We start from the raw sequence: 23,807 nt of genomic DNA on the forward strand, positions 1-23,807 counted from the left end.
AGATTCTACCTTAGTAACAAGTCCTCTGTCACTTCTGTTTAGGGAGATGAATAAAGCTGTGAAGGCTCTCAATTTTCAACATGCAGAGGAACAAGAAATGATTCAGAAGATCAAGAATGAGGTAAAGACACTGAGACCCCAGCTCATAAATGAAATGTGGTCTGGGCTTTGGGCTGGAAGATAAGGGAACAATATAACTTTGTATTTGGTGGTGGGTAGAAGGCAGCAGATCTCTCGCATACCACAGAGCTAATATAAATTTGAGTAGAAGGAGGCATGACCATCCCAGCTAGAGGATGGATGTTCTAAGAGATAGTAAATAACCTCACTTACATGGGGAAATAGAATCTAATGTGCCCCTGCCTACGCACCACAAAACTGCATTGGCCTTTTTTGTTACCAGACTTAGATTCATTTACTGCCAGCTTCTCAGAATTGGAATATTAAATGGTGCTTCAAGGAGAAGTCAAAACAGAGAAGTCTCTGTCCCAGGTGCATGTGATCACTCATATTATGTGCACTATATAGCAAAGGCTCTCACTTTTTATCCAATGTTAGGCACAGCTACATTCAGAAAATTGAATATAAAAATATTTCTCCTTTTCCTACTTAAAAAGGAGGATTTAAAAAAATTGTCAAATAATGCTCTCTCATAGTTACATGTAGTTCATCATATATTCAAGGTGCTGTGTAATGAAGGACTGTACTGCATCATTCCATCTTTTTTTCCTGTATTTCTGGACACATCCATGGGAGGACTGCAACTCACACAGCTAGCATTCAGGCCCACCCATATCTGAGCATGGGTGTAGCCCCAGCAGCTCTGTTGGTAGACTTGCATCAAGTTTCCTGTGCAATATATAGGACTTTACATATACGTTTTTCCATTCAAACTACCAAAAAAAATCATTTGTAGATTTGCTTTGTAGGCCATGGCAATTATGATGGTCCCATCCCACACTGTTTCATTCATTTGGTACTCTCACTTTCACAAAAATACTGATAACTGGAACTACCCAGAGTGCTCTCTCACAAAGTGATAATGTCAGAATTTAATGAAAATAACTCTGCAAGATTTAATAATCCAGCCAAAAATATATTTGCCCTCCTCTTTACCATGATAATTAATAATGGAAAAAACTAGTCACTGGCCCCAAAATTGCTCATGGCACTCAATTTTGCAATTAAGAATTTGAAGAGTTATCCTCGGAGTAACTGGTCTCTTGTTCTATGTTTTTTATACAGATTTCCAGGCTAAGCCAAAAGGATTTGGTGACCCAGAAACTGATAAAACTTGAAGAGCTTATAGATCACCTGTGGCAGGAAGTCAATCGAATATATCATGCAAAGGAAGAGCACGGCTCTGCCCACAAGGATATAATAGAGAGACTCATAACTGAACTTGGATCCACTGTCTCTGGTAATGAGAATGCATGGGTTAAAAGCGATGCGTTACATAGACCTCTTTTTGGAAAAGATCGTAACAGTCTTATAAGTTACTTGTTCAGTGGGAGGAGGTTATATCATTCAATAGTTCTTCCAAGAGATTCTGCATATCATTCAAAGGCCAGGAGAGTTGTAGATGCAAAAGATATAAAACACGATTTAATAAATTTTCTGGGCTGCTAAGCTACCTTGCACTGCTTGGCTTTAAAATGGCTGGAGCTAATCAGTATAGAATTCCTCTTGCATAGGGAAAACTCTTCACACCTAGAACACTGACCTCCTACTACCACCTGCTAGTGCAGTGTTGGACAGAACACATAGAAGCACTTCTTACCAGTCAGGAGAATAGAATGTGCTGAGTAAAAAGGTTCTGGTGGGTGGAGGTGAAACTGCCATTGTCATTAGGAAGGCAGACAGGGAGCCAATTACCCCAATTACCAATTACCTGGTAATTGCACATACCAGCCGCAGTCTCCAGGAGAGGGGAACGGAGAGCACAGTGCAGGCAAGCTGGCTGGCCTGCAGGAGGGGAGCTGCACTTGCGCCGTGCAGCCGCAGCCAGGCACAACCCACCCTCCTCCAGGAGGGAGGGGAACGGAGAGCGCGGCGCAGGAGAGCTGGTCTGCCTGCGGGAGGGGAGATGCACTCGCGCCCAGGCAAGTAAAAATAAACTTGTATACCCCGAGGACACGTATACCCCGTGGGGCGGTTGCGGGGTTTGTAAAAACTTTGTATAACCCGCAGGTTATATGTGCTAAAATACGGTATATAAATCCCTTCCTCATAGAGAAAAGTTGCTGATAGAGAGGATTCTTTACTGTTCCTCTCCCCTGACCCCATTTTCAGAAACTGGAACAGAATCCAGATCTGATCTGTCAAGAGTTTCCTTGCTCAGATCTGAATATTGTAGAGTAGGTGGATTTGAGGACTGGGCCAAGGTTGACAGTATATAGGGAGGGAATGATGAGAGGGGTCAGGGCATCTGACAAGAGCCAAATGATATCCTACCATGAAGGGGACAAAGTCAAAAGGCCTACAATTTTCATGGCGCAATAAAAAGTGGGTTCCTCCTTCTAACCCAATGAAACACTCTCCGCAATGATTGTATTAGGCTTGCCATTTGAGTGCTGACCACAAGATCAAGAGAACCCAGAAAGCTATCAGTGAAAACTATCACTCCCAATTTACAAGATCTCAATGGGGGATTGGATAGGCAAACAAAGATGAGATTTAGGTAAAAGGGAGTGTTCCTGTGGTCTGAATAGACTGGTAGAATACCAGCATTACACTATTTGAGAGAAGAATTTGGCCTGGTCTTTTTCATTTCAGTACTAAAATTATCATCATAATCAACAGCATGGAGTCAGGGGTGGGCAAATTCCAGCCCACGGGCTGGATCCAGTCCACAGGGTTAGTCCCTGGCAGACCCCCACCTCCATGTCTACTTGTGCCTCCACAGGTCTTGAAGGACTGGAGTTCTCATTGGCTGCGGATTGCCATTTGGGGCCAACGTGAGCTGCAGGAAGCGGCATCCTGGTCCGTGACGCTTCCTGCTGCTTTCATTGGCTGCGAATGGCAATTTGTGGCCCACCAGAGCTGCAATCCTCCAATTACCTGTCCATCCACAGGTAAACATAGTGGCGGCGGCCCACCAGAGACTAACCCTACAGGCTGCCATTCTTTTATTACCCACCCATGTTCTAGGGCTATGTCTAGACTGGCATGATTTTCTGGAAATGCTTTTAACGGAAAAGTTTTCTGTTAAAAGCATTTCCAGAAAATCATGTCAACAGAAAAGTTTTCCATTAAAAGCATTTTCAGAAAAGTGCGTCTAGATTGGCAGGACGCTTTTCCGCAAAAGCACTTTTTGCAGAAAAGCATCCGTGGCCAATCTAGACGCGCATTCTGCAAAAAAGCCCCGATCGCCATTTTCACGATCGGGGCTTTTTTGCAGAAAACAAATCTCTGCTGTCTACACTGGCCCTTTTTCGGAAAAAGATTTTTGCCCAAACGGGAGCAGCATAGTATTTCCGCAAAAGCACTGACAATCTTACATGAGATCATCAGTGCTTTTGTGGATATTCAAGCGGCCAGTGTAGACAGCTGGCAAGTTGTTCCGCAAAAGCAGATGATTTTGCGGAAAAACTTGCCAGTCTCAACACAGCCTCGGTGTTTACATTACATTAATGCTTATATTAAAATTTTTCAATTCTACCTTATGCAAAATAGATTTGACTGCACTTATATTTACTAGATGTAAACATTGGTTAACCAAATCATTCTATAATAGGAAATTTATAAACTGTCTAGGACTTTGACCTAATGAGGAGCTTTAGCTGGATTCAAAATGCTTAATCATTAAAAAAATTCACAAAACACTTCATGATATCAAAGAATTAATTTCTGTCATTTCCAAAATCCGTTCTGGTACTGGCCCCTGCAAAAAGCTTAAGCTACTACTGCTGGTGTTGCAGCAGCTATTGACGTCCTTATTTCCAGTGTTACATAAACATCAGCTTCAGAGGGGTAGCCGAGTTAGTCTGTAACTGGAAAAACTTAAAAAAAGAACAAATAGTCTTTAAGGTGCTGCTAGACTAACAAAACATGTACAGGCAGTCCCCGAGTTACGCGGATCCGACTTATGTCGCATCCGCAGTTACGAACGGGGCCGTTCCTCTCCCTGGTCTCCAGCAGACCAGGGAGAGGAAGCAAAGTGGCGGAACACGTGGGCAGCGGACAGGGCTGTCCCCTGCCCACGCACTCCGAGGCTTGGCTCTGCTTCCCCCCCCCCCGTCCTCCTGGTCTGCAGACCAGGGGGATGGAACGGGGGGCAAAGCAGAGCCAAGCCGCGGAGCGCCCGGCCAGCTGACAGCCCAGACGCGTCTGGGCTATCAGCTGATCGCGCGCTCCGCGGCTTGGCTCTGCTTTGCTCTGTTTCCCCCCCCCCCCCCCCGTTCCCCTGGTCTGCAGACCAGGGGGACGGGGGGGCAAAGCAGAGCAAAGCCACGGAGCACGCGGGCAGCGGACAGCCCAGACGCGTGTGGGCTGTCCGCTGCCCGCGTGTTCCGCCGCTTTGCTCCCCCTCCCCCTGGTCTGCAGACCAGGGGGAGGGGGAGCAAAGCAGAGCAAAGCCACGGAGCCCGAGGGCAGCAGGACAGCCACGGCGTGTCTGGGCTGTCCCGCTGCCCCCGTGCTCCATGGCTTTGCTCCGGACACCTGTGGTACAGCAGCTGGGGCGCTGCCAGTTGGTCCCGTAGCGCCGCTCTGGGCGCTACTGGACCAACCGGGCAGCACCCCAGCTGTTCTGCCCCTGATTCAGCCACTGCTGGTCAGATTCAGCAGCGGCTGAATCAGGACGCCTGGGGCAGAGCAGCTTGGGTGCTGCTGGGTTGGTCCAGTAGCGCCGAGGAGCGGCGGCGCTACTGGACCAACCCAGCAGCACCCCAGCTGCTCTGCCCCAGGCGTCCCCAAGTCAGCTTCTGCTGAATCTGACCAGTGGCTGACTACAGGAAGCCCCTGCCCCGGGCTTCCTGGAATCAGCCGCTGATCAGTTTCAGCAGCAGCTGACTTGGGGATGCCTGGGGTTCTTAAGTTGAATCTGTATGTAAGTCAGAACTGGCGTCCAGATTCAGCTGCTGTTGAAACTGATCAGTTTCATCAGCGGCTGAATCTGGATGCCAGTTCCGACTTACATACAGATTCAACTTAAGAACAAACCTACAGTCCCTATCTTGTACGTAACCCGGGGACTGCCTGTAGATGGTATCATGAGCTTTTGTGGGTACAACCCACTTCCTCAGATGATACTACTGCGTGAGCAAATTTCCCAATCTTTTTAATAGTAGGGGGAGAATGTGGTAATGAATGCATAAGTCAATCAGATGTAAATGAGACTAAGACAGTGCAATTAAGGTGTAAAAATCAAATCAATCTCTCTCTCTCTATATATATATATATATTTTAAAAAGTTTTTCCTGAAGGACAGAGCGACATCACCACATCACTCTGCATCCTGCCTGCCTTCTCCCGCTCTCCCCTCCCCCATATTGAACTCAACCTTGCTGCTTCCCTTTGCCACTTGGAATTGCTATTTTAAACCAAGACCCTACTCCCCTTCTGGCACCTCCACCCTGCAGGGCTTTCAATGCCAAGAAACATTGCACAGTAGCCAGCAGACGCCACATTGCAGCTGAGACAGCCCAGTGGTGGGAGGAAGAGCAGCCCAGGGACAGGCACTAGGAGTGGGGCTCCCAGCTGGTCTTATGTGTCAGCAGCAGGTTCTTGGGGGCTCCCCTGCTGCCAGGCTCTTGGGGAGCCAGAGCATGGTGCCCAACCACCCAGAGTCTGGTTGCCCCCACAAAGACTCACTCCCTCCCTAGCAGTTGCACTTACCATAGTGGTCAGAGCACTCCTGCACCATCCGGAGGAGCCACCGCACTGACCTGTCTGCTCCTTCTCTTCCACTCCTGGTGAGCAGCTCTGAGCTCTGCGGGCAGGGCTAGGGCACTGAGCAGTGCAGGTGGGAACACATACGGGGGAGGGCAGGACACTGCTGCTTTCCCCACCTCAGCAGGCTGCACTGCCCCAGAGCACCACATGCACACGGCACTACCTGTGCCCCACACAGGGCGGGTAGGCACCCCTGTGTCTCCCTGGCCGCCAGGGTTAGAGCCAGGCCTGATGCACACTGTGCCCCGGGTGGGGGGGGGAGGGAGTTAGGATGGGCAGGAGGCTGGGCTGAAAGGAGGGGGGGGGGGGAAGGGAGAAGGGGCCCAGGATGATGTGCAGACAGGGAAGAGGCCTGCCCTCCCCAGTGGCCAGAGGGGAGAGATGAGGTTGTCTACCACTCACGAGATGGGGGCTGGTGAGCACAGCGAACAGGGGGCACAGCCTCCTAGTATAATCTAATACCCCAACTTTCTTACAGCTCCAAGACCTCCCTCTCCATTGGGCAGAAGCTAGAGACAATAGGGGGGCAGCAACATGACCCCAGATTTTTGCCAGGTCTTGCCTGGCTCCACTCAGTCACATGCTACTGCTGGACCCCCTCCCTGCATGACAGCTGCTGGAGCCAGGGAGCTGCAACCCTGGGGAGAGGTAGGGGCCAAGAGCTAGCAGCTGAAGGGAAAGTCACTGTTTTTGCTGCAGCTGTTTTACTCAGGGAGCTATAGCTGTGGCCCTTCCCTACAGCTTCCAGCTGTTAGCTCCACATGGAGAGGTGGGGGCAAACACCTGGAAGCTGCACAGAGGGACGGGTGCCAAACTGGTGAGGTGGGGGCACGAACCTTTAAATTGTGCCCCCACCAAGTATCAGTTGTCTCTGGCAGAAGCCTCCAGCCTCACCAACCCACCACAGAAACCCTGAGGTCCCCAGCCTGCCCTTAGTCTAATGGGTGGAGAATGGGGGCTCCATGAGTGGCAATTAATTATAAAAGATGCGCATGTGGCTTGCTAGTCACAGCTTGGCCACCTGTGCTGTACTATGCCTGGAATCGTAGGCTGCTACCCTTTATTTTATCCCATAAAAGGTAAAGAACATATAAAACTAACTTTCAGAGGGTATTGCAGGTACACTAAAATGGCAGGGAAAACAAAATTTAATTCTATGCTATTTTGGATAGGCTATATACCTACTTGTATGCATATCCTTTAGAAAGTGTTTAATCTGTCTACCCAGGTCAAAGCTGTTCGAACAGGATGAATTTTCAGATCTGGACCTCCGATTCAAATTTACCAGTAAGTGTAAGATAGCAAACAGATTTTTTTCTAAACAATATATTTACTTTGATCATAATTCAACAATTACATAGGCACCAGAGGTTTCTTGGTAATCAGCAGGCCCTTTTCAAACAAGAGGGTAGCTAAGGAGATCTTATCATCCAAGGTGTCACATGGAAGGGTATCCACACAGACATACTTAGGATATGAAGAAAGCAGAAACTCTATACCATCTGTAAACTCAGGATCTATCTCAAAGTATTTGGGTTCCTCCTTGTGGTACACTCTTGAGTTTTCTGTTGTGTAATACAGCAGCACACCATTTCCTTCATTACACAACCTAATGATGCCATGACGGAGCAGCCGTACCTGAGTCTCTTTCTTTATTGGTATATCAACATCACGAATGTCTCCATCTTCCCACCTGGCTGGAACACCATGTATACTCAGTGCCCTTTCATGCTCAGTTAGCACGGGAGGGAGGCAGTCATGAAGAAACAACTTTGCTTTCTGATCCACTGCAGCATCAATTGGTGCATAGTCCACTACTTTCTTTATCAAATTCTGTACTCTCTCTATAAAGGCATCTCGGCGAGAATCTACCACATCTGAATTCAGGACCCCCATATATTCTAGGTAATCTAGAGGGAGCCCTCGCCTGTACTCCACATCCTCTTCTATGGCCATCTGCAAGGCAGCTGGGAGGAGTTTCTCCAGCAGATCTCCCCAGGAGTTCCTCTGATAGGAAGAAACAGTTATGTGGAGTGAGTGTGCATCAGGAAGACAGTCCCCCTGATGGATAAATCCACGGGGAAAATAAAGCAGGTCCCCGGCTTCAAGTACTGTCTCCAAAATGGGCTCTCCAATCTCTTCCTGAGCAAAGTTACAGCTGGAGAACTGGGGCAACACCTCTGTATCATCCCTAGGACCATAAACCCGCCAGTGCTTCTTCCCTTCAAGCTGGATCACAAATGCTTCAATGTCATCGTAGTGTGGAGCAAAGCCCTGTGTTCCTGCAGGAGTCAGATAAGTGTTTGCTCCAGCCATGCTCCCAAACTGCTCCTGTAGGATGGAGAGGAAGTGCCATACAGTGGCAGAGAAGGCTTGTGGATTCAGCATCCGTAGGGAACAGCCATTCCTGTAGAAATCCCACACAACAGCAGGCAGCGCCCTACCAATAGGATTGTGGGTCTCCCTCGTCCCATCCACATAGCTTGTTACGTCCAAGTTGACCCCAAACTTAACAACATTGTCCCGCAGGATTGCATCAAAAGTGGAAGTGGAGAAGAGCCCCTGGTAATATGCTAGATTGCGTCGTTGGATCAAGAGGGGTTTCTTTTCCCAGCTCTGCTCAAAGAATTGCTGTGGAGAGATGGGTGCAATCAGCCACCCAAACAGCTTTGCTGCACGCTCTCTGCTGTGCTGGACCTGACCCAGCTCCCGGAGAAGGTCAAGCAGAGAGGGGCCAGTGACAGGCTCCTGGAACTCCAGGCTACTGTCCCCAGTCTCTGCTGCCACCAGTTTCTCCCCTGCCAGCTTTGGTCTAGAGTTTCCCTGCAGCCCCGAAGTTTGGCTTTGCCAAGGGACCAAAGAGCTGTCTCTATTCTTCCCTTTCTGGGGTCTCCCCAGCTTTCCTCCTGCTGCTCTCCGGGCAGGACCAAGGGCTCCGGGCCGCTCCTCCTTGCTGGGCCCCTCTGCTGCGGGGCGGGGGGGTCCGGACTGCTCCCCATTGGCGGGTCCGGCTGGAGCAGGACAATCCCCAGCCAATCCCCTCTTGCTCTGCCTGGGCCGCTTCTTTATGCGTTTGCCCCGCAGGGAGATCGCGAGGCCGGGACGCCGGGGCCCCGCCGCGGAGCGATACACCCAGAGCGCCGAGACACGTGCGCCGGCCTCCATGCTGCTGCCGCTGGGTGCGCCGCGGTGCGCGCTCCCGCTAGACACGTCACCTCCGAGTCCGCCCCTCCCCAGCCCGAGCGCGCGCGCGCCCCAGAGCCCCGTCGCTGCCGCGAGCCCTCAGGGGTTTGGCTTTGGGATGGCGCTTTGCGGTTCCTCGCGGCCCGGGCTCTGGGGATCGTTTTTTGCAGCCCCGCTTTGCTTGGGACTTTGCGGTTTGTGCGGGCAGCGGGCTGGGCTTCCCCCGCGCCGGAAGGTTTTCGGATCGCTCAGTTTCCCAGTTCCTGGGTAGTCGCCCGTGGGCCGCCGCGGACATTACGGAGGAGCCCCGGGAAGCTGAGTTCGGATCCCGCCCAGGAACCTGCACGGCGCAAATAACCAGCTTAGCACGCTCCGGTGGTGCATCGTGGATAGTTTTGAAGTCTGAGTTTCAGGTAGTCACACCACAAGCAGAGGGTGTGGCGTGTCCTAGATCAGTGTCTCAACTTTTTTTTTAAATAAAGTATCCCTTTAAAAAAAATTATAAGTACCACCAGTACCTACAGTTTTCAGCCACACACTTTTTTTGCTACCATTTCAAGACGTTTGTTTAAACAATTTAATCGTAGCTGGGCAGATGATGAAATTTTGGGTGTAAAAAGTACAAAAATAATAAGTGCAGTAAAATTTAAAACAAAAATTCAGTTTTCTCCAAATTTCAGTTGTGTTGACATACCCTCCAAACTTCTCCTGAGTACCTCTAAGGGTATCATAGAATCATAGAATACTAGGACTGGAAGGGACCTCAAAAGGCCATCGAGTCTGGTCCCTTGCCCTCATGGCAGGACCCAGTACTGTCTAGATCATCCCTGATAGACATTTATCTAACCTACTCTTAAATATCTCCAGAGATGGAGATTCCACAACCTTCCTAGGCAATTAACCACCCTAACAGTTAGAAACTTTTTCCTAATGTCCAACCTAAACCTTCTTTGCTGCAGTTTAAGCCCATTGCTTCTTGTTCTATCCTCAGAGGCCAGGAAGAACAATTTTTTTCCCTCCTCCTTGTGACACCCTTTTAGATACCTGAAAACCACTATCATGTCCCCTCTCAATCTTCTCTTTTCCAAACTAAACAAGCCCAATTTTTTCAGTCTTCCTTCATAGGTCATGTTCTCTAGACCTTTAATCATTCTTGTTGCTCTTCTCTGGACCTTCTCCAATTTCTCCACATCTTTCTTGAAATGTGGTGCCCAGAACTGGACACAATACTCCAACTGAGGCCTAATCAGCAAAGACTAAAGCAGAAGAATGACTTCTCTTCTCTTGCTCACAACATACCTGTTAATGCATCCCAGGCTCATGTTTGCTTTTTTTACAACAGCGTCACACTGTTGACTCATATTTAGCTTGTGGTCCACTACGATCCCATGATCCCTTTCTGCAGTACTCCTTCCTAGACAGTTGCTTCCCATTCTGTATGTGTGAAACTGATTGTTCCTTTCTAAATGGAGCACTTTGCATTTGTCCTTATTAAACTTCATCCTGTAGTTCTCATACCACTGATTGAGAAACACTGTCCTAGGTCAGTCTGAGTGCAGTCCCATCCCAGGTAAGTGTGTGGAAGGAAACCCCACAAGGCCTGTCCCTCGAATCCGAGTGACTTGCAGGGTGGCTGGGCATAGATGTTCCACAGAAGTTCTACTCCCCAGCCCTTTTTTAATTGCCCGCTCTAGTTCTGTGGCATATAACATTGTTACACATTACAACGATTAAACAAATACATTTGAGTGTATCTACATTAGAACTAAAAAGCCTCTGGAATTTACATAAGCACCCTCATTCTCCTCTTTCTGAAATAGGCTGGGCTAGTTTTGCAAGGCAATGCTTTTTTGCTCAGACTTGGCTATGAGCGGAGCAGGGCTGAGTTTTCCTGTGGCAGGAAATGGGAGGATGTTTGAAATGTGACATTTTGTCCTGATCCCTGGATCCCCTTCAGTTTCCATTGTGTATGGTCCATTACTTGGACTTGTGATTTACACTGCTAACCAAGGGCAGTTGTGATGCTGTTTCTGAGCTATCCAAAAGGAACTGGACTGAGATTCCTTCTCCTCTTTCAAGTCACATCATCCAGGCCACAAAATAGAAATCAGATGCTAACATCACTGACAACAGATGCTTGCTCTACTTATCTGAACTGGTTTTCCCTGGGGCTCTGTATCCTTGTCATGTGTTAAACCCATGACATATCCAACCTGCCCAGTTCACTGGTAATGTGTTTGGATGGCATTCCCAGGACAATCTTAGCTCAGATTTCCAATGATGTATGATTAGGACCATGCAATATTGCCAATCAAACATGCAAACTGAAGAAATGAGTGTCTGCACATTTTGTTTCAAATTCATAAAACTTTCATTCCACAAAGTTCCTTAACCTTGTGCCTTTTTGTTAAAAAAATAGAGCTTGTCGTAAATGAAAGTGGGTCTGTTATTGAGGGGGAAAAGCCCTCTGTTTTTTAAAGTTTAATTTTATTTCAGATGAAGATTGATGTTCATGAGTATTGATGAGAAACTAGCAGTGTCATGAAAAGGCAGAACATTTGGGGATGGTGGTGGCAGGGAAATGTTCCAGTATGCCAGTATTATTTTGTAAACATTTGCAGTATATTTTTTGTTATTTTTGCACACCAATTTTTGGGAATCTTTTTGTAATTTTCCTGGCTAGAATTATTTTTTTATGCAGAGCTATGGCATTTAAGGCCAAAAGCACCAGCTCATCTAGTCTCACCTGTATATCACAGGCTAGGCACCAAGTCAGTAACCAGACCAAAGTAGTAAAGTTCTCAGGAAACTAAACTGTTGTCTGCCCCCTGCAGAGAACAGGAGGGAATCCAAGGAGCATCAATGCATGAGGCCTCTGCAATAGCAGGGAATAGATACATGAGATAATCCTACCAAGTGACCTGTGCCCAAAGCTGCAGAGGAAATGATGAGTTGAAAATGATCAGCCTGACTAATCCCCTGTACACTCAAGGGCAGAAATGATAGAAAGACATGTTCAAGAATAATCTGTAAATGTTGTTTTAGAGCAGGGGTGGAGAAACTTTTTTGGGTTGGGGACCGCTAACCCCCAGCCAAGCAGATTGTGTGTGCTCTAGCCCCATAGTGGGATGGAGGGGGAGAGGACCATTAGAGTGCCAGTGCAGAGGGGGGAGACCTGAGCCTAGGGGGCGGGACCCCTGTTTTAGAGTCTTTCCATGAATTTTACTGCTTTCTCTAAAATACAAGTTTTCACTGAAGAAAATGAAATTTCTAATTATACTAACTGTGAAGAAAACTTGGTGTCTGTAACTTGAGGTGCTATTATTCAATTGATTAGAGGAAGCAGACCAAAAACAATACCAGTAAGGGTCGAATCTTTTCCTGTGCAGAAATAATTTAAACAGGGGTTCTGCACAAGGGCTAAGGGAATAGAATCCTTTCCCTGGGCTGTTGAAGATGAACAGAACCACTTGGCTACAGCAAATGCTACATATGGGACTACTATAAGGCTACAGCTACATTGCCTTTTTTTGTGGAAGAGGATATACAAATTGCACTCGCATTTGCATATCTTCTTCCAATTCTTTTTGCGGAAGAGGTTTTGCCGATAAAAAGCCCTGTGTAGACGGGGCCATTTGTTGGGGAAAAAAACCTCTTTCACAAGATCCTGTAAACCTCTATTTTTGAGAAATAAGGGATCTTGCGAAAGAGGGTTTTTTTCCGACAAATGGCTCTGTCTACACAGGGCTTTTTATCGGCAAAACCTCTTCTGCAAAAAGAATCGGAAGAAGATATGCAAATGTGAGCACGATTTATATATCCTCTTCTGCAAAAAAAGGCAGCATAGTCATAGCCTTCGTGACAAGTAAACTTGCATAATTATGTACCCGTTGATTGTGCCTCCTTCTGTAGCCAAGAAACCTTCCACACTATCACAGAAGGCATTTTCACAAAGCTTGTATTTACTGCTGATCAAGGAATGACAACAATACTGTGTGACTTAGGTGACAGACATGTGGTGCAAATTAGTACACACTTATTGTGACCAGTTCATGAACAAACCATAGATTGACATTTGTTTGCACCAACTAATCATCAAACAATTGCAGTTAGTGAACACATATGTAAAATCCATACTTTGTTCAAGGATAATTTGCAAAAAGAAAATAAGGAGGAGATGTATTTAATACATTGTTTTCAACTAGTTTTAGTTGTGCATCTGTATTGTTTGTTTAAACTTTATAGTATAGGTTGAACCTCTTTAATCCGGCTCCCTCAGGACTTGATTAGTGCTGAATCAGAGAATTTGCAAAACCATGGGAGGTCAATATTGTTTAGCAGCATTACCAACACTTCCACTGCTTACTAGGCTCTTAGAAGACATTTAAGAGTAAATTAGGGCTAAAGAACAGTACAGAATATTCAGGCACCAGGACTGGTGGCTGTAAACAAACTTTATGGAACCATAAGAAACGTGGCCACTCCCATGATAATGGACATCCGGCTAACTAAAATCATGCCTGACTACGGATGTTGCCAGCCCAGAGAGTGCCAGACTAAAGAACACCTGGAAAAGGGATGCAGATTAGACACTTTGGAATAGGCATATCCGCGGGGGATTTAAATATCCCCGCAGCATTTGCATTAACATGGCTGCCGCTTTTTTCCGGCTTGGGGATAAGCCGGAGAAAAGCGCCAGTCTAGACGTGATTCTCCGGAAAATAAACCCTTTTCCGGAGAATCTCTCACTTTCAAGTAAGATTTGCCTATTCCAAAGTGTTTAATCTGCATCCCTTTTCCGGAAAAGGGGTGCAGTTTAGACACAGCCCTGTAGTATCTAAAGACCGTAATTGGCTATGAAGTATAAAGTAATATATTTGTATGAAAAATACCAAATAAGATCATATGACTATACTGAGTGGAGGTAGAAATATCTAACAGGTGTTTAGTAGGGGAGCAGGAGTCATTTCTTCTCAGTTCTATTTCCAATTCTGCTATTGCCTGACCAAATCTTATGAGCTTTAGTCATATGAGAAAGTCCACTGAGTTCAGTTAGATCTCTCATTTCAATTAGTGGGACCAACACTGAAATGCTGTGTCTCCCCCCTTCAAAAGGTATGTTAAAAACATTGGAAGAACTCAGGAAATAGCTACAAGAATGATTGGAAGTTTGTATAATGGGAGGCTTAAGAAGCTCAGTCTACTTAGTTTATCCAGAAGACGATTAAGAGGTGACTTGATAGCAGTCTACAAGTACCCCCGGGAAGAGACTTTCTGATAGCAGATGGCTGTTTACTTTATCAGAAAAAGGTGTAATAAGGTCCAATGATTGGAAGCTGAAGCTAGACAAATTCAGAATATCAATAAGGTATACATTTTGAGACGTGAGGGGAACTAACCATTGCAGCAACTTGTGTAGGGGCATGGTTGATTCTTGGTTTAAATCAAGATTGGCGGTTTTTCTAAAATATATCATAGAGCAGTTTTTCTCAACCAGTGGTATGAGTAACCATGGGGTACTCAGGAGAACTTTGGGGGGTATGTCAACACAACTGAAATTTGGAGAAAACTGAATTTTTGTTTTAAGTTTTATAGCGCTTTATTATTTTTGTACTTTTTACACCTAAAAACTTCATCACCCGCCTGGCTATGATTAAATTGTTTAAACAAATGTCTTGCAATAGTAGAAACAAATGTTGTGTGTCTGAAAATTGTAGGTACTGGGAGCATTTATGTATTTATTTATTGGAAAAAGGGGTATTTTATTTAAAAAAAAGTTGAGAAACACTGTGATAGAGCTCAAAAGGAAGATACAAAACACTCCCAAACTGCTCCTGTAGGAATCACTTGGTGCAGTTCTATGGCTGGTGCAATTCAGGAGGTGAGACTAGATGATCTTATTATATATTAAAAGTGTTTTTAAATGCTTGTACAAAAAATGTTGCAAAAGGACAAAATATGTTTATTTATATTGTATTACTATTACTTTCCTGTAAAAAAAGCAACTCAGATTAGATCAACTCAGACTTTAATTAATACTAAATATATATCTGGGCATTTGATCAGAAATATTTCTTCAGTGATAGTGTAAAGAAGCAGTCACACAGTTCCTCATCCAAGGTTTCATCTTTGCCTTGATTCAAATTTTACTTCAGTTCTTTTATTTCAGCCATTTATGAAAATCTCTTCAAGGCCCTGGACACGAGAAGCCATTTTGTCATCAATGGACTCTCACCACAGCGATATGGCATCATGTATGAGTGAACGGTCAAATCCAATGGAAAGAGGACAGTCATCAGGATCACTTTGCAGAGAGAAGAATTCATTAAACCTCTTTAGCCCATGACAAAAAACTAGATGGTTACTTAGCTAAACCTCACATATACTTTATGGGGAAGGAGGTACAGGAAATCTGACTGATCCCCAAAGTCATAAAGACATCCCGTTAGACTTTGGAAGCTGTGTTTGACCTTTGGCTGAAAGCATGAAATATGTTTCAAAAACAGGATTTTTTTTCCCTATGGCTGGTTTATCTGTAAATTAACCCTGCTCTGCAAGAGAAGTATATCACTTTCTTTCTCTATTATCATTGGTGTATGGAGGTGGTAGATAATGGGATATTTTTTACTGGACCAACAAATTATTTTTACATATATGACACAAACTTTGAAGCTAAAAAGTTTTTCTCAAACCCTTTTTGTCTTAAAATACAGTGAGCTAGCATAAATGAATCTTATTACCTACCATGAATTCTTCTTAAGAATGAAAAGAGCTACTTTTTTTTTGCATGTCTTTTAATTAAGATGGATAGGTAGAATTAGGCTCTGCAGGAAAAATATCAAAAGCACAACATCAGTCTAATAGAACACCATAACCTCCTTCAATAATGTAAAAGAGAGGAAAGTATTTGAGAGACCAAGGCTAAGGTAGTTGAAGCAAAATGCAGGACAATGTAGCAGGTGAGTCACACCCTTGACTCAATCTCAGGTATTTAGGGAGCATATATTTCCTGACTGGAAACCACCTTCCTATTAATGTGCTACAATTTGGCCTACAAAAGGTTTTTCAAAGTATCATCAGGTGTTATTTTGGGCTGTGCTCAGTTACTTTGTAACCACACAGAGCCTGATGTGGGCAGACTTACTTTACAAGGTTATATTACACCTGGAATGGAATTTGAGTTGGGTAGGATCCAAGTTCTATTATATTTCTATTCAGACACCAAATTTTGTTTATAATGGAGTTGGGAGACTTCAGGTGCCAAACTATATCCTCTGAAGGAATTCCAAGAGCAAAACGCTCTGGCATTACATAGCATTTTATGCCAAATTCATTAAAGTATCCCCGTTCCAATCATCCTTGTCTGTTCTCTCCCAGGACTTCAGACTTTCCAAAATGATATAAATGACTGTAAACTTACACAAGTTTAGGGAAATACTCCCGTTTTTGAAATGTCTATTACACAATGTTAATTCTACGGCTAGGGGAACTTTACTCCCCTGTGCTCCCATGCAATTGTTATTTCAGCCATCAAGATTCACTTCAGATGGAAAAAGGGCTAAGACGTTTAATACATTTCAGTGTGTTTCTATGGTGAATCATTAAAGCCCTTTTGGTCAATAAAAAAATTTCCAAATGCCTCTCTGGCATACTATTATTATGAAAAGTTTCTTGAGGAGCTCAGTGAATCAGAGGACAAGTATCCTAGGTTGGTATTTTTGTAGAGCTCAGCACAAATCCTCTTTTGAATCTAAATACAGTTAGGCCCAATGTAGGCTTCATTGTTCCATGCCACAAAAGCCCTACTCAGTTTGGCATGCTGAAACATTCTGTGGCAGAGAGATCATAATTCCAGTAGCACAAGTTTGCTGTAATGTAGGATTTAGGCAATTCAACAGATCATTGATTGGGGAAACTTGCTCAGCACTTGCCTACACTGTATCAGACTTAAAAGAATGTTATTAGCCTTTTGCAGTCATGAATATGAAACCACAAAGACAATAAGCAGCTAAAATTCACAAAAGTATGCAGGAATCTTGTGCTGGATGCTTAGCAAGAAAGATGGGCCCAAGATACAAAATTCAGAGGTGAAATACTCGCTCCACTGGAATCATTGGGAGTTTTGCCATTGACTTTTGGGAGGCCAGTATTGTACTCCATGTCTGTATCTAGACTCCCACTTAATCCAAATTTCAGAGCTGTTCAGAGTAGGAATAATGATTTAGTCTAATACAGAAATAAGATCTAGTTGGAAAATTTATATCCAGATCTGGATCCAAAGTTCTTTATAATTCAGGATTGTTAGGTCTGAATCAAAATCCTAGTTCCAATTTCTAATAATAACAAACTACAATATATTGTACTAATAATATACATACAATAATCAATTGTGCTTTATTTTGGTGTGTGAGGTCAAATAATGGGAAGTTTCAGCTAAGTTTATCTCCTACTGCCAAGTAAACCCGGTAAGTATCAACAAAGAGCATCTATCCCTTATATTTGTTGCTTGAAAAACACGACAGCCAACAAATGTATGTGAAGCGTGATTGTAGGATAGCACTGTGAATATCATAAGTCACTCTTCAATGGCTAGTTGTAAACCATTCATTCTACTTCAGCTGTGATGTTTCTGACTACCCAGTTCTACCAGCTCTAGAAACTGTCCTTGTTTATCATTTACAGCAGGCACCAATGATATCAGATGTGCTCCAGAAGACTTTGTACTGGTAGCTACTGTGACCCAGCCAAAGAAATCTGGGGGTGTATTTTAGAATTCTTAAGACACCAGTTGCAGTGCACTGAGCAGAAACAAGAATCCCAGTGTGTCTACACTGCGCCCTTACTTTAAAATACCGTATATTCCGGCGTACAAGACGACCTCTGATGTTAAAAAACATCCCCCAAAAATCGGGGGTCGTCTTGTACGCCGGATGCCCCGCCGCCGGAGCCTCTCCGCGGCTTTGAAAGCCTCGGGGGAAGCCGGCGGCGGGGCATCCCAGGCGCGCATGGGCTGCCCCCCCGCCGGAGCCCCTCCGCGGCTTTGAAAGCCTCGGGGGAAGCCGGCGGCGGGGCATCCCAGGCGCGCATGGGCTGCCCCCCCGCCGGAGCCCCTCCGCGGCTTTGAAAGCCTCGGGGGAAGCCGGCGGGGGGGCATCCCAGGCGCGCATGGGCTGCCCCCCCGCCGGAGCCCCTCCGCGGCTTTGAAAGCCTCGGGGGAAGCCGGCGGCGGGGCATCCCAGGCGCGCATGGGCTGCCCCCCCGCCGGAGCCCCTCCGCGGCTTTGAAAGCCTCGGGGGAAGCCGGCGGGGGGGCATCACATGCGCGCCTGGGATGCCCCCCCGCCGGCTTCCCCGGAGGCTTTCAAAGCCGCGGAGGGGCTCCGGCGGGGGGGGCAGCCCAGGCGCTCCTGGCGGCTTTGCTCCCGGTGCCTCTGGTCTGCTGGGGACCATCTCCAGCAGACCAGGGACACCGGGAGCAAAGGAGGCGGAGGGGCGCTGGGGTATAAGATGAAACCCTATCTTTTAATTAAAAAGATAGGGGGTCGTCTTATACACCCAGTCGCCCTATACGCCGGAAAATACGGTAGTTTATTTTTTGCACCAAATTTTGAAATAAAGTGCTATTCTGAAATGTCCTTTAACCCTCATGGAATGAGAGTTAAAGTGATGCCAGAATAGCACACCCGTGTCTACTTTTGTGACGGGGCAGCCCCCGCGGCCCGCACTCACTGGGTGCTGTCGCCGGCTTGCTGGGGAGAAGCGGCGGCCCCGCGGTGGCCGCGGGCAGGGCCAAGCGGCAGCCCCAATCAGCTGCGCCCGACTCCACCGCCGCTTCCCCAGCTGTGCCAGAGCGCCGGACGCTGACACTGCCTGTGGCGTCGACCTGCGCCGGCGCCCTGGCGGGCCAGCCGCCCCCACAGAGGGGGCGTGCCAGCCCCACTACGGAGGACGTCAGTGCGGCGGGACGCTTAAAAAGAGCGCCGCCGCCAGAGACAAGGGGGGAAGGCAGACACGCAGCCAGGAGGAGGAAGCACCGACAGAGGCACCTCGGATCCCATCTGCATAGACCCCCAAGACCCAGTCGTCACAGCGGCCCGGCGAGGGAGGTAGGAAACGACCCAGGCCAGGGTGCTGGAACCCGGGGGGTTGGTGTGTTTAGGGGGTTCTGTCCCCCACCAACCAGGACTGAGGGGATTGGCATATCCCACCAGACCTTAGGGCCCTGGGTCGGGGCTTGGAGTGAGGGTGGGCCCGAGCTTCCCTACCCCCCCTCGCGCCAACGCGGACGCCACTCACAGTAGACCAAGCGTGGACAGACCCTGTCAAACTCGGGACAGGGATCTTGGGTGATCGGGGAGCACGAAGAGGACGAGACCTCGGGTGAGGGAAATCGGAGGGGAGTGCGGAGGACCCTGCGTGGCCCTCGGGGAGGGCTGCGCCGACGCCGCGCCTCTCCACAACTTTAAAGACACGGAATAGCTATTTCGGGATACTTCTGATATCCAGAAATAGCTCCACAGTATAGACGTAGCCCCATTCTTGAAATAGCAATGACAAATAGGAGTCCAAGTGCATTATAAAACTGCTTTAGAGAAGTGATAGGATCAGGTTTGGGCAATTGTCTTCTTTGTTTAGAACACTAGAAAAAAGTGTATCTGTCTATTTTGCTAGATCTACACACAGATTTTGTACAAGTATAACTCTTTAAGATAGGGGTGTTATCAGTTTTTACCAAAGTGATTATACCAATACATCACTTAGAGTACGTCTAAATTGCACTCTAAAATTGAAATAAGATACGCAATTTGCATAGCGCAAATTGTGTATCTTATTTAGATTTTATTTCTAAATAGGTTATTTTGAAATTTGGCAAATCTAAAGCACTATTTTGACACATCCCTTATTCCTCGTGCAACAAGGTTTACAGGGATGCCAGAATAGCGCATCTATTATTTCAAAAATTATTTTGAAATAGCAGATACATTCCTTGGTAGCTATTTTGGGACATCTCCGATATCTTGAAATAGCTTTGTAGTCTAGATGTACCCTTAGTGTTCCATCTCAAACAGCAATAGTTATACCAGTATAAAGCTCCTTTATACTAACAGAACAGCACTGATATGGCTAAAGTAGTACAATTTTTTGTGCGTGTAGACTAAATCTTAGTTCTTGTCTCTAGACTCGTTAATTTTCTGGATGTTTGATATCTTGCCTGTAGGTGGCAGATCAAGAATAATATTTCATACATTTGTTTTGATAGTCTATATTCAAACATTATGGGGAAATTATTAGAAAAAATATATAATGTTGTAAAGGTAATATGTAAATTTTCTGGCAGGACTGATAGTTTGCATTGGAATCTGAGTGTCATGAAGATGAAAGCAATGCATATGTGTGCCTGCGAGTAACATTATATGATTTTATTGCAGCATGAATACTTGTAGATGGCAGCTTAGTATAGATTAATAGTAAGACATTTAAAAATCTCGCCACTTAGATTATGTGGGAATTACTGCTGGAATTAGTCTAGTGTATTAGTCTTTCGCTGAATCAGAAGAATAATTTGAATGACTATACTGAAATTTTTCTGGTTACCACTGTAACTCAGATCAGAACCTAGCTTCTCAGCTCTAACATTAAAGTTTGTCAATTTCTACCAGCATAACTCTTAACTTTCCAAAACCCAAAACAATTGACACAGGCCTTTTTTTAATATATGGCCAAGACTCAAAACGAAGGCTATAATGAAAAATAATGGAACTGGAAGCTTGAATTGATAGGGAGTTCTTGTCTCTCATTATGTAATGTTTTCTATTACCTGGTTTTGAGGTAATGATGTCAGTAATTTACAGAAATAAACATGGAGTTAACTAGTTCTCTATAGGACAGAGGACGATGAGAATTTAACTGAGCCTCAGCTGTACCTGCTGCATCTTCAGGATGGCTAAATGCCTTGTAATTTTAATGTTGGATATGGTGTGTAGATATAGTGCTCCAAACTCACCTGGAATGAATTTGGCCTATTATTTCTGGTTACCTTTTCAGACAACTGTACCAGTTCTCCTAAGACTAGGCTTATCGGTTAATCTAGTCCACTACTTGCATTCCCTCCCCTTGCTGCCTCTGTATCAATGGCAGCAAGGGGGGGAGCAGGAGCTGGTGTTGGGGGGAGCCATCTTAAAAGCTGGTTCCCCCCAGCACCAGCTCTACGGTGCCACCTGTCCCCCTTCTGCGCTGCTGCCTCTAACAGAGGCAGCAGCACAGGGGCGGGGGCAGGGAAGGCTGCCACAAAACAGCCTCTGATGGCGGTGGACAGAGGCTGCTTCAGGACAGCCTCCCCAGCCCCTAACTGCCTCCTCAGCAGCTTCTCTTTGCAGGGAGCTCAGACTCCTCTTGGACAGGAGGGGCTTCTGCCACCTTGCACTGCTGCCTTTGTATCAGAGACAGCAGCACAGGGCAACAGGCAGCTGGTCTGTGAGGGGAGCTGGTATTTAAACTGGCTCCTCTCGTGGACTGGCTCCTACCTGGCATCCTGCGCTGCTGCCTCTGATAGATAGGCAGCAGCGTGGACTGGCAGGGGACTCCCTGGGAGTGGAGCCAGAGCACACTGGCTGCTGACCCCATTCCCTGGGAACTACAGAACAGTCGACTAACTGCTAAGAATTCATGTATTTAGTCAACTGTTCAATTAACTGATAGCTAACATCCCTACTTTGTGCACGTTCATATCTTCAAATGGGTTTGTGTTGCTCTAGAACCCGTCTCACATGAGGATTGGGAGTAACTCTGGCTTCATAATATTTGGATAGGAGGAACACAAGGCCGATCATGGAGGTTCATTATTGAGGACCAAAGTCTGCCTCCTCTGTGTCATGGAAAGCTCCAGATGCAGCCGAAGCACAGGGCTATCCAGGAGGACGGAGTGTTTTCAGGCACAAAGAGATCTGCAGTCACTCTATGGGGTGGAGCTCATTTCTATGACAATATCCCCTTTGTTGTTGTGCAGCAGGGTTGGGGTGGGAACAGGAATGTGCCAGATAAGAACTATGAGGGGGATTAAATAATCCACTGCTACAGAGTTTCACCAAGCAGCTTGACTCCCTCTGCAGCTGGAGAAAGTGCAGAGTGGTTACAACCAGATAGCCTATGAATGACTCAATGCACGGGAGATCATTTTGATTTCAGGCAGGGAAAGGAAGCCTAGCAAGAACAAGTCACAAGAGCTGTAAACACTAAAACCAGAGGCTAAGAACCATAAACTCAGAGCTGTCCTTGCTCTCATTGATATGCTGTTATATTTGGCAAACGGAAAGAATAATGTAATTTAAAGCTTTTTTAAATGGAGGAAGCACAGAATTTCTGTGAATGAATGGGTAGTGTTCAGCAGCTGCTTGCACATACATACCGGCAACAGGAGGTTTAATTAAACATTGTAATTAGAGCTTAGCACAATGTTACTTCAGTTTTATGAGTATATAAGCCTCATTGCCAAGAGCCACTTACATTTTATTTTATTTAAGAGGTCAAAAAAGCATGTTGAGTAACTACTTATTAGAAAGCCACAAGTGGCTTCTGAACAGGGGGGTATTAATGACACTTCAAAGAGATTTTTTTTTTTTTAACTGTATTTAGGGGCTCTCTGTCCTGAGAATTGAAATCTTGAGTTTTAAAATGCGATACTTAATTCACAGAGAGACTGATCTTGCCATGTATGAGTGCCCTTAACTTTTGGAAGTGGAAGTTGTGTGGTACCTGGATTGGTCCCATGATGATCAGTCTAATTTTTACCCTTTGTACTGGAAGTGCAAATCTGCTTTAAAGTTGAAATGCATTTGGCAGGCCCAAAGTAGGCTTTATTTTTCCACACCATAAAAACCATACTCATTTCACTATAGAGTAAATTGCTTGGCACATCCTCCTTTTTGGTTTCTGTCAAAGCTCTTAATACCATTCAGTCACTTTTAGAAAGTCAGATTAAGTCACATTCTTTTTCTTGTTATTGCTGCATCAGCAACCTGCATCCTACACTGCCATTTTTCCTCTAGCACCAAAAGCGATGCCCACCCTAGAAGAAGAGCATTTCAAGCCTTTTGCAGTAGGTTTCCATAAACCAAGAGCCCTGACAATCTTTTCCATTCAATCCAATGACACACGCTGTGTCAGCACTGTCAGGACATGGTCAGGATTGTGAAATCTGCTCCTTATTGTGGTCCCTGTAAAGTCCACAGCCAGATAAAAAGACTAAGAGCTAATTCAAAAGCCTGTTTCTCAAGAGCTATTCAGTAATTCTCCCCCTCCATCTGTATGAATGCACTCACTCAGTGAAGCATCTCTTACCAGTAATATTGGCTTATCTCCAGACACAACTCTCTCTCTTCTTAGACATTTTTCTTATTCTCTGTTGTCTTTAATCCTGGTTTTCTTGGACACTGAGCCCAAGGAGAAAAAAAGTTTTTCCCTAAATTTGAACAATCCGATTAAAATAAAAAACTAATACAAATAATAATTAAAAGGCCCAGGGCCACTGTGAAATAACCAGATGGAAGAGAAGTCTAAACATCTTCTCTTTCCCCCTACCAAAAGCAAATACATAAAATCTTTACAAGATAAAGCTGAAATTGTGCAAAAGATGTGAGCAAGATCTCCAGTTGAGTTGTCATGTCTCCTTCTCAGTGGGATCCTGCAGTCTATTTCATTGGGATTTATTAAGGTTATTTTTATGCTCAGAAT

General features: G+C 45.7%; 2 protein-coding genes across 4 annotated transcripts in view; one reads left to right on the forward strand and one right to left on the reverse strand.

Annotated features, from left to right (window-relative positions):
* Positions 1–16,718, forward strand: part of HEATR4 (HEAT repeat containing 4) — a 47,897-nt gene extending 31,179 nt beyond the window's left edge. For 2 of the 3 annotated variants that reach the window (XM_075927262.1, XM_075927263.1), the window contains exons 14-17: positions 43–121; positions 1,246–1,420; positions 7,124–7,182; positions 15,248–16,718. In XM_075927262.1, the coding sequence (XP_075783377.1) occupies positions 43–121; positions 1,246–1,420; positions 7,124–7,182; positions 15,248–15,424 (490 nt within the window). In that variant the 3' untranslated portion in view covers positions 15,425–16,718. Of the gene's footprint in view, positions 1–42; positions 122–1,245; positions 1,421–7,123; positions 7,183–15,233 lie in introns of all 3 variants that reach the window. The other variant, XM_075927264.1, reaches the window with a different exon arrangement.
* Positions 7,200–9,252, reverse strand: RIOX1 (ribosomal oxygenase 1). Its single transcript, XM_014576277.3, has one exon. It carries the CDS (start codon positions 9,058–9,060, stop codon positions 7,249–7,251), a length of 1,812 nt encoding a protein of 603 aa, XP_014431763.2. The 5' UTR covers positions 9,061–9,252; the 3' UTR covers positions 7,200–7,248.
* Positions 16,719–23,807: the final 7,089 nt, after the last annotated feature.

This window comes from Pelodiscus sinensis, chromosome 4 (genome assembly GCF_049634645.1).
Source record: "Pelodiscus sinensis isolate JC-2024 chromosome 4, ASM4963464v1, whole genome shotgun sequence".
Taxonomy (NCBI): Eukaryota; Metazoa; Chordata; order Testudines; family Trionychidae; genus Pelodiscus; species Pelodiscus sinensis.

Excerpts from the sequence above, each read along its gene's own strand:
- RIOX1 (XM_014576277.3), bottom strand. The coding sequence starts at position 9,060 with ATGGAGGCCGGCGCACGTGTCTCGGCGCTCTGGGTGTATCGCTCCGCG.